This window comes from Glycine max, chromosome 7 (genome assembly GCF_000004515.6).
Source record: "Glycine max cultivar Williams 82 chromosome 7, Glycine_max_v4.0, whole genome shotgun sequence".
Taxonomy (NCBI): domain Eukaryota; kingdom Viridiplantae; phylum Streptophyta; class Magnoliopsida; order Fabales; family Fabaceae; genus Glycine; species Glycine max.
In genome coordinates this window covers 5,942,809-5,954,314 of record NC_038243.2, presented here as the reverse complement: position 1 = coordinate 5,954,314, position 11,506 = coordinate 5,942,809, and the positions used below count along the sequence as shown (strand labels likewise).

The 11,506-nt window shown below is 29.7% G+C and overlaps 1 protein-coding gene and 1 pseudogene across 1 annotated transcript; one reads left to right on the top strand and one right to left on the bottom strand.

Annotated features, from left to right (window-relative positions):
• Positions 1–366: 366 nt before the first annotated feature.
• Positions 367–4,692, bottom strand: LOC100790114 (ferric reduction oxidase 2). Its single transcript, XM_003528793.5, has 8 exons — positions 4,435–4,692; positions 4,213–4,315; positions 3,118–3,315; positions 2,348–2,582; positions 1,900–2,227; positions 1,539–1,782; positions 743–1,449; positions 367–657 (listed from the first exon to the last, which is right to left on the bottom strand). The coding sequence occupies exons 1-8, from the start codon at positions 4,634–4,636 to the stop codon at positions 518–520; spliced, it is 2,157 nt and encodes a 718-aa protein (XP_003528841.1). The 5' UTR covers positions 4,637–4,692; the 3' UTR covers positions 367–517.
• A 4,955-nt stretch (positions 4,693–9,647) lies between these two features.
• LOC100776246 (stemmadenine O-acetyltransferase-like) overlaps positions 9,648–11,506 on the top strand; it is a 2,622-nt pseudogene continuing 763 nt past the window's right edge.

Below are 11,506 nucleotides of genomic sequence, written 5' to 3'. Positions count from 1 at the left end.
CTTGTTTGGACCTCATGGTAAGGTGTTCATCAGTTCCAGGATTTGACCTACCATGGAGCCATGCTACCCTCACCTTTATATTCTCTATTTGCCCTTTGATAAATTGCGTGACATAATTTATGAAGTGATTGCAGGGAAATTGAATTTGTATTGAATAGATATTATTGTTATTCATTGGAAATAGTGAGGTTCACTAACAACTAACATTTACCGGTAAAATAAATTGTATAGAAACTTCTCATCCTCCATATTTGTAGTTTGAACTCAACTTTTGCATGTTTTATTGAGATGATCCATGCTAATGTGAATCAAGATATTAAAGTAAACTCCTCTTTTTATATTCTTATTTATATTAAGACCTAATTATTGTTGACAAACCAACTTTCACTCATTTAAATAAAAGCAACAAAACTAGTAACTAGTAAGTCCATCAAGGCTGACTGAGCCTAAGACTACTAGGTTCTTCCAGAGGTTGATATTATTAACATTTTGCACCCTTTACAACAATGAGTAAAAATCACCAGCTAAAGCTAATGGACTCAAAATGCAGATTGTCAGCTAAACCGGATGAGCAAATGGCTGCAACCTCCTGCTGCATTTTTTTGGGTCCCGAAGCAAGAACTCCCACACTTGACTCTTTGTGTTCAAGTAACATTCCTGTAAAAAGTGGGGAAAAAATTGGGTGATTTCAATCTAATTGTAGGTCTCTAAGTCATAATAAAAGAAATTGGAGGTGACTTACTTCTTAGGTCAGGTCTTACACCATAATGCACATTGGTAGCATGAATAAGGGACTGATATGGAAGGCTTTCCAATTCTCTATCTGCATTGCAAACCATGGAGTTTGGTGACGCTGTCGGTGTTGACCCTTCCATGTTCTGAACCTGTTTTGCTTCTTTAGCATTATGTTTCTTGTTCCAAAGAAAAACTGCACTAGCAGCACTTGCTATGGACACACATATTACTAGCATGTTAAGGAACGCATTCAAAGGGAATGAGAATATTTTATTTGAGTTATGATCAATTGGGAAAATGTAGTAACGGGTAATGATCCCTATCAAGATAAGGAAAATGATGAAAGAGGATGATATTATAGCACCAAGCCAGAGCCAACTGTTTGGACCTAATATAGCATGTACTGGAGTATCAGATGGATTTGGCTTGAACCATATGGTTTGAGGGTGAATTGGGCAATCTGCTTTAAGCTCCTTGTCTCTTGTGATGTAGGCCTCAATTTGTAATTCCATATTAGAAATGTCAGATGGGGTGCCAGATATTGGGAGGATCATATCTAGCATTGACAGAGATGAAGAGTTCTTGAAGGCACAAATTAGGACAACTTTTGGAGTTTTGCATTTGAATGTAGTGTTCAGATATATTAGTTCCCGAATGATGGAGATAAAAGGTGTGATGCCACTTCCTCCACTCACCATCACAAGAGTGTCATGTCTGGTAAAGAGAAAAAAAAATTGTTACTAAGAACTCATCTTTAATAAAACATAAGGTTTGAAGTTGTGTTTTTTTTCAAAGATGCAAACCTTAGATAATTGGTTGAAGCAGGTCCATAAGGACCTTCAACAGATACAGCAAGGCGATCTATTGTGGAAGGAGTTGAAAGCATCTGATAGAGCTTCTTGGTCCAAGTTCCTTCACCTTTAACAACAACACTTAACTTGTCTCTCTCCAAATTACTATTAGAAGTAACAGTAAATGGATGCCATTGCAACTTAGATATGCTTGGTACATTTATGAACATCACACTTGTGGGGTTATAGGTTAATCCTGCAAGAAAACATATCACATTAGCTCTTAAAAACGTCTCAATAAAAAAGTCATTTCTCAAGAAGTAACTATAGAGGTAACTTTAAGATAATGAGCATGGATAGCCATGTTAGTTACCATGGCCCTTAGAGAAGTTGAGTTCTACAGCTTCACATGGCAAAACCCGAGCAGAAACCAAACGAACTTGGCGCCTCGATTGCAGAAACCGCAAGTAACGATCAACCACAAAGAGGTAGAAACCAGGGAGCATAATGCAAGCATAGGAAACGCCAACATGAAAGATGAAGAAGACTATGAAGAGGATGTAGAGGTGATGAGTGTAATAGAACAGCTCAAAGACTTTTCTCCTTATACGGGGAATAGTTGTAATCCATAGGAACAAACCAGAAAGCAGAGATATCTCTCCAGCCACAATTGATATATCATTCTTTTTCCATTCCAGCATCTGCAATGAAATAAAGCCATAGTAGTCCCATGAGCTTAATATATACAATACTATAAACAAACAATAACATAAAAGATTGCATGTCCTGAAATCAATAAATTTTTTATGTTCTTAACTAACCATAGAAATATGATCAGTAACTGCCCATAGGATGATGTAGCAAATGCCATGAGAAGTGAAGAGTAACATGGCTATGTGTCCAAGCCAAATATGGTACTTGATGCAACTCTCCGAGGTGAGGCCAAGCAGTGGCAGCACGCATGAGCCACGAGCCACAGGAAAAAACATGAATGCCAAACATATGTTTCCAACCACACCCAACCTTAGTGCTACACTATCTAGCTTCTCTTCCCACCTGCACCACCAACATGTATCACAATCAACTATAACAATCAAAATCCTCAACTTACTTATTATTGGATCTATGTACTAAAATGATTGGAATAATACTTAAGTGTTTAATTTATACGCATTTTTATACGATTAATTAATCAAAAATCATGCTAGATATAACTTCTATCATACATAATATACATAATAATTTGTGATTAAAAGACATGAGAGTGTAAAAATATTTTCCATGCATATGACATTGTAAAAACCTTTTTACAGTTTCAATGCATGCACTACTTATCCTACTATTAGTATTTATAAAAATAGAGTAAATAATTTATACACTAACAATATAAAAAAATTTATCCTAACATCTAATCATACATCATTAGTCATTATTCATGATAAGCAGTTTAATTTTTATAGTAATTACTTTAAAAATTGTACTTATAATAATTTTTTAAAAAATTATACTTGTAATAATTTCAGATTAGTTAACAGAGTCAAACTTTGGGCATAGAAATTAAACTCTAATAATAATGATAATAAAACGTTACATTTTCTCGCCATCCTTTGCTGCTAATTGCGGGGTGATTGTTGCAAAGCTGTTGTGTACAGAAGTTGCAAAGACCCAAATTAGGAGTAGAATGAACATAAACAAGAATGCTAGCTCTGTGCCAGAAACAATGCCAAGAGGGCCTTTTATAAGCACTGGACGCTTCCATATGGTTGCCTTAAATTTCTTTGCATTGCAGCTGAAAATACATGGGATAAGCCAATTATTAGAACTAGAATTCTTTTCAGAAGAGTTTAAATAAAGACTTCGTCCCCACCTTGACATCATATTCTTCTAGAGTTGAAAATTTTAACATTTTGGTATTTTTTTTAGATAAACTTGTGAATAAGCAATTATAAGATTAAAAAGAAGGTGAAAAATGAATTATTTTTTTTTCATTAGCTAAAATTAACTTATGTATAAGTTAAAATTATTTTTTGGATATACTAAATGAAAGAGTTTTTATAAGCTAGTTAATTTATATATGTTAATTTTAACGTATGTGATAAAAAGCATAATTTATTTTATTTTATTTTTTCTTTTCTTTTCTTGTAAGTATTTGTAAAAAGTTATTCAAAACAGACCTTAATCTTTTACACAAGAAAAATATTGTCCATGTTATTTGTCACAACTATGAGGATAATATTACTTTTTCATATATTTACCATCTTTACTGAAATTTAAATTTAGTTGTGCAAGTGTTTTTTATGCTTTGTTTTACCTGGAACTTTTGACATTTAATACAAAAATTTATATGTAAATTAGTGAGATAAAACTTCAATTCCGATTAAAGAATAATACAAAAATATAGAAAATTTAATATTATAAAATCCCAATTAGTTTGATAAAATTAATATTAATATAACATTGACAAATGGTAAAAACACATCCGTAAGCATTTTTTTTAGTAGAGATCATACAAAGCGTTGAATTATCCTGAAAAACAAAAAACAAAGTGTAGATTTTTTTATATAGGGATCAGAATAAAAAGTAGTGTTAGGTAAAAAAGCCAAAATATTTAACATTTTTATTAATCTTACAAAGAAGTCATGCAGCGAAGATTATAACCAAAGTAAGTAGTGAAAAATAATGGCACCTCTCTGTGTTGGAATCATTTACTTTTTTGCCTATGTGAAGGTAGACACATCCCAAAGTAGCAATGAGTAAGATTGGGAAAGTGTACAACAGAAGATAAGCACCTGCAATAAGAAGATCATAGGGGTGTATATTAGCAATAAATAATTAAACCAATGCAAAAACTGAAAGTAATAAATGAATAAAAAAAATGATTGCAATAAATGAATAAAATTAATAACACCTTTTGAACCAAAATAAGTTGTATTATTAGTTTTTGCTTTGTATCGAGGCAGCCATGCTTGTCTAAAAGTATTTGTGGGTGACATTATCCAAATGAAAATCCAACCAAGAAACAATACCAGCACTAACAGCCTTATTGCAAATTGAACCCTCCCATATTTTTCTTGAGAAGGTGAAGTTTTCACCCCGGTTTCTTGAGCCATCTTGTTTTTTGGTTGGCACAATGTGGCAAGTTTGTGTGAAGAAAAGAGAAGATTGCAGTGAGGAGAATCTCAGTGGAATGTACCTATTTATAGTTGAAGAAATGTAATTCTTGTTATTGGACAATAAATTAATTATACAGATATAAATGATTAGGCATGGGACACCACCACAAGGATAAAAACAAAAATGCATGCTTCATGTCCCTCCCCTAGGAATGTAGAAATTAGTAGTATATTTTTTTCATCATAGTTTGTGGGCCCAAATTAAGTGGGTCACATAGAGTTGACATGAATCAAAAGGTCAACAACCATTTCAGTGTTGTGAATAATGCCGAATGAGAGAAGCAAATAAGCACAACTTGAACCCCCTCCTCACTCCACTAGACACAAATAAATAAATAAATAAATAAAGCTTTGATTTTTTTATTTTTTTTTGGGTACATACAAATATTTAGAATATGAGAAGACACAGCAAGGCTAAAAAAGACGACCTTCAATTTTAACTAATATTTATAGTGAAATTTGTGTATGGAAAAATCTAAAAATTAAATTCAAGTCCCAACTAGTTAGAACTAACGGATGTATCAGCTTCTGTTTGCATAAAGCTTTGATATATGATTGTATTTGTCTATATATACTTTGATCATATCAATGATTTTTGAGGTTAATAAGGATTATATTTTTCATAGCATGTATGCGATGCTCGTGCCTGTTTGAAACCATGTTTGGGTCAGTGCCTTTCTGAAGCATGTGGAAATGTGCTGCTGAGTAAAGAATACATTATGATTAATAGTTTTGCTTATATAATATTTTCTTTTAATTTACTCAGTTATTGTCTCTAAAAAAATAAGATGTCATTAACTAAGCGGTGAAATATTTTTATATTAATAAAATCTTTTTCTGTATATAACATGTTATATTATAAAGTATATATATTCATATCATATTTATATTAATATTAATATTTAAAATTATTTTATTTTCTATAAATTTTTTACTACCATATAAACAAAATATCAATAAAAATAAATAAAAAATATATTTAATGTATTCATAATATAAAAGACATTTAATAAATATCATGCATAGGAAAAAGAAAGTAAAAGAATATTGTAGAAAGATTTAGAATTATTCTTTTTGAAAAATTAGAAAAACACACATTTTGAGAGAAGTTTTATCAAAGTCAAAATTTTCTGTCATTTAATGGTAATAAAATAAATAAATAAATAAAAGTAAAAATTCTCTTCTTCCAATAGATTCCATTTTAATGGTAATAAAATCAAACACTGAATATTTAGTTAATGGTACCTTTTTAACAAGTGTAAATCTTTATATTATAATATATTTTAAATCTAATTCTTCTTTTAAAATATATAAAGATATTTCTTACCATTATATTAGGGAAAGAATATAAACTTTTAGTTAATTAAGTCTTGACTTTTAAAATTAGTTTCATAATCGATTAAAAGGATCGAAAACTTGTAAAATATTTTGGAATCTGACGAAGATTCAAAGAGCCTAAGTATAATGATTATAAAAAATTATATATGCACAAATAAGTTTATTAACTTTTAAAATAACTATCATAAAAATTATATTAATTATGATTTATGTTTGGTTGACAATATAAAATTATTTTATTTGTATTTTTTTAGTGTATATCCATTAATTTCTAAATTTAAAATATTTATGTTTTTTACCTAAAAAAACTATTTACGATTTCTTATTAAATTAAAAATATTTTTATAATACATCAAATATTTACAGCTAAATATTTTATTTTTATCAGTATAGAGTAATATTTTTTTTAAAAAAAAAGTATCAGTATTTAGTATGCGTCCATTTATATTTATCTATCATGGTAAAGAAATTTGTTCTATCTTAATTAGTATTTTAGTTTGTGTATTGCATGAGTGAAATCTAATCTAGTATGTAAAGTTTATTATATATTATAATTAAATATTATAAAAAAATATGGTGTTATATAATTAAATTAATTATATATTAAATGATCTCGATAAATTTTAATAAATATATTCACAAAATAATATTATATATATATAAGTATATAATAATTAACAACATAATAAGTCAAAATAATTAAAATTCAACATTTTTTGTTGTTTTAATATGTTTCAAGGCATGACGAATGTGATGAAGATTATGAAATATATTAAAACTAAATTAGATAACAGATAAAGAAATTTATATCAAGTCAAAAGAGATAAATATAATTAAGGTGATAGAGATAATTTATCTTTGAAAAATTGGAGAAAATTTTCATGAAATTAGGGACGAGGGAGGCAAATCTACTCTTATATTATAAATTCAAATTTTCATCTTAAATAATTTTTTTAAGAACTATTTTTCCATGAGACCATTTTTAAGAGTTATTATTACTTTTTTATAACTTTAAATATTTATTTATTTATTCTTTTTATTTTATCACGTTGTTAGTGGTGTTTTTATGACATGAAAAACTTATATAATTTTTACCACATGCTATCTTATTTTTAATTTAATCTAAATTATATATTAATAACCTTTCTTTTAAAGTTTAGAATAAATAATTTAAAAATTATAAACAGATTCATAGCACGAATTAATGAATCATATATGTTACATTTTAAAATTTTAATGATCAACTAAAATTAATTTAATGTACATTTGGTAATATTTAGTCGTCTTTAATTATTAGTGTCAGTAGCTATCATTAAATAAAAAAAAATGATAATTAGTATTTTCAATTACTAATATTTATCAAAGAGAATTTTATAAACATATCCATATGCAGAATATGGATATAGCATTCTTTTTTGTGAGGACTTTTGAATTGATGCCACAAAGGTATGTTATATAACCTATATTTAATTAGTGAAGAGTCACAAATCACTTATAACTATAGTCGATTGAGATTTATTGATGGTAAGAAATAAAAATGAAAGACAAATAAAAGAATAATAGCAATGACGAAAATTAAGTAAAATATGCACACACACAATTTTTTATTTATTCATATCATCATTATCTATGATAAAATCTTTTAATTTTTTGCAATCGGATGCTTTTACCCTGTCAATTTATTGACATCATATTCTAATTCTAAACAATTTCCACTTGCTAAAAGCCTGCCTCACAAATAATGCCTCTAATCCTATTCTCAAAGACAACGTATATATAGTTGAAGCCATGAAACATGCCTGGGTTGCAAAAATTCTGATTCTAATTTCCTTACGCTTTAACATATCAGTTATATAATATTTTGCTGACTTCATCTTCATTCCATTATGCTTTTTCTATGAGGGAAACGAATTGTTAGAAAGTAGATTGTAATAATCAAAGATAAATTGGAGAAGGCTTATTTGCAATATATTATTGTAGTGATCAAAATTATTTCGGAAGGAAAAAAATGACAAATAAATATAATTATATTATAATTATTATAGCAACGAAAACAGTAACAAACTATGATAGAGTATATTTTTTTCCAAGAAACTCATGTTAATTTTATTTGACATAAAATTTAAGTGTAATTTCCTCATGGTATTTTAATGTATGATATTCATTCCTATGTGTTATATTTTATCTATAATTTCTAAATTCTATAGATATTAACTTGTAAAATAAAATTCATGTTTGTTGAGATGAAAAAAAATCCTAAATAATTTAGCTAGATGAGAAAATAATAAATAATTAAGAAAGAAAGAAATGTGTTAAAAAATGACCCAACTTCAAGCTAAAGTTGATCAACAAACTCATTACTTAAACAATAATAAATAAAAATAATGTAACCAGTATAATACATTTTATTTAATTAGAAATTAGGCATAAACACATGGATGATCTCATGTGATTCCATTTTTCAAATATTTTTTGGCTAAATTTTACTTACTTTTCGATCAAACTTTAAATTCGTCGGAGTAATTTTTTTTAATAAATCAGATGGTTAAGGTGAATCCATTTTTGCATAAAGTGAAATATTCTCAATAGTTTCTCGATTTAAAACCAAATTGATGAAGCACTAATTAAACATAAAAAAATGGATTTACTATGTTTTTATCTCTATTTTTTTTTTTACAAATTTTCACATTTAATCTCTAAATAAAATATTGACCTATTTTAGTCTTTATATTTTTTATCTTTGCTATAAACGTGACAACCACATGAGTTGTCACATTATTAACTGATTTTATGTGTTTTCCCATATAAATTTTTCTACAAATTATGTTTTTAGTTTCTTATCATCATTGCTGATGGTCTTTGTCCTGCAACTATATTTGTCATTGTTTTTAGTTTCTTTTATCAAGTATTAGCGTTAAATGATTATGTGATAGCCACTTGACTTACCAAGTGAGCTATTCACATAATAATTACATGATAAAATTCAATATATTTTTTCATTGGTTTTAAGGTGCTACAATTTTTTATAGTATAAAACAACCAGAAAAACATCTATAATACACATATACAAAAAGAAACATGTTTTTGCTTTATATTTTGAATTAATACACAATGAAAACATGTTTATATTGTGTATTAGGTGTAAATTAATTATGCACGATTAAAATGTTTTTTCTGTATATCTTGACACATATACACAATGAAAACATATTTCTATCTGGAGTATTTTGGTAAAAAAAGAAAGAAATCATTAAAATGTTGGGAGTTAACTTAGCAAAACCGAGTATTGGAATAGCAAGATCCAGTGAGAAGGGGAAGGAATCCAGTGCCAGTAGGTGCAGTAGTAGTGGGAGTTTGGGTTGGGAAAAAAGAGGGAAAGCAAAATGGATACATGATATTGTTTTGGACCTGAACTGTGGCTGGCCCAGTAGTAGAAAAAAATAACTCTAACCCTCTGTTTGCTAGAGAGAATGAAAATAATTTCTCTCAAGATGAGAATTGCTATTTTCACCCCAAATTTTTCAGGAAAAAAAAAAGAAGAAGAAGTAAAGCCTTACTTACACCCCTTCCCATTACCCTCCCCAACTTTAATTTGAGTTGAAACAAAATCATGACTACATTGCATCAAAGACGGCGAAGAAGAAGGAGAAAATTATTAATTGAAGTTTGGAGCGGAGGTGCACGGGTTCGGGGTGGAGGTGGGGGCGGCGGAGTGGAGCATTTCGCCGTACGAGTGGAGCATTACAACAGTCTCACGACACTTATAGATCACCTCAAGAGTCTTGTTCTGAATCAGGATAGTAAGGGAAATGGATTCCTTGTGAATGGGAATCCCTGAATGAATGAATATTAATTGAAGTTTCATCTTTTAAGTTATTTATCGTGGGAGGTTTGATTTTTATTTGTATTTTTGGTTGTGATTAATTATTATTTTTTTCTACTCATGTAGTGATACAAAATAGTGATTATCACTAGTCAATTGTTATTAACGATTTGGTTGTGATCTACCGACTGCAAGAATTTCAAGGAATCCTAATCCGAGATAACTAGCTGGCTAGCCCCAACTTCCATAAATCAATCCTTCTATTCATGTTATAAGGTCATGGTGCTGATACTGTTTTTACTACAGATCACAGAACAAAATATTAATACTTAAAAGGACAGAAAAGGAAGTTTAAAGAAGTCATTGTTTTTCTTTTTTCTTTTTTTTTTTTGATGAGGAGACATTGTTTATCATTGAGGAATCGGTTATCAGGAATAGTTGGCCGGGACAGTTATGGATGTAATTAGTTTGATACATTTGGATATATCCATTATAATATATATGAAAATTTTTATTATTCATAATAGTTTTTTTTAAGAATTATTTCTGATAAAAAAAAACACTAATAAAAGATCTTAATGCCTTTCCTTGTGTGTCAATACCGACGGCCTGGATTGATACTCTCCACATATCCAGCAAGGTACCATCACCATCACATTCAACTCAACAAACCAATTTGGAAAGTTTTCATTTTCATTGAGAATATAGGCCTTTATGCCCGAAATGAACTTTTTCCTAATGTCAAATTAAGTGGCGCATCTTCATTGAGAATATACTTCTTGTGCTAGGAGAACTTTTAGCCACTCCATGCATATATCAATCAAATTACAAGAGCAAGTGCAACCATCTTTCACACACAAGCTATAGAACCAAAAGAAAAAGAGGACGAAAGTTGAAGTAGAAATCATTTCTAGAGAAGACGTTAGGCCTTCCTCTCCCACACCCTCTCACCCGAGAGTCTTCAATCTTTCCCTTTTGGATCACCTCATTCCATCACCATATGCTCCCATAATCCTATACTACACCTCACCTAACAATGACACGACTTATCTTTCTGAAGTCCCCAAGAGTTAGAATTGCTGAAAAAATCTTTCTGAGACACTACCCAATTCTACCCTCTAGGTGGCAAAATTAAATAAGACTTTTCCATTGAGTGCAATGATGAAGGTGCTAATTTTGTGCAAGCCAAAGTGAAGTGTCCTATTGATAAATTTCTAGTCCAACCATAGTTGACCGTACTTCACAAGTTTCTTCCCACTGATCTTGTTTCTGAAGGATCAAATTCCGGTACCTATGTGACTAGCATTCAGGTAAACATCTTTGAATGTGGGGGAATAGCCATTGGCATATGCATTTCTCATAGAATCCTTGATGGGGCTGCACTAAGCACCTTTATAAAAGGGTGGACAGAAAGAGCCAAGGCTAGTAATTGCAACCAATTGACCCAACCAAGCTTCATAGCATCTTCTCTCTTCCCCACAAACAACAATCCATGGCTTAGAGACTTATCAATGTGCACGTGGAGTTCCTAGTTCAAAAAAGGCAAGTGGGTCCCAAGGAGGTTTCTCTTTAGAAACTCAGATATATCCAAACTCAAGGCTCAAGCATCAAAACTGCCTTGCTAAAATCATATTTAGTTGCTCCTC

Excerpts from the sequence above, each read along its gene's own strand:
- LOC100790114 (XM_003528793.5), bottom strand. The coding sequence starts at position 4,636 with ATGGCTCAAGAAACCGGGGTGAAAACTTCACCTTCTCAAGAAAAATAT. Across the intron at positions 3,316-4,212 it reads AATGATTCCAACACAGAGAG|CTGCAATGCAAAGAAATTTA; the intron begins GTGCCATTATTT and ends ATGTATTTTCAG. Across the intron at positions 1,450-1,538 it reads GCTTCAACCAATTATCTAAG|ACATGACACTCTTGTGATGG; the intron begins GTTTGCATCTTT and ends TCTCTTTACCAG.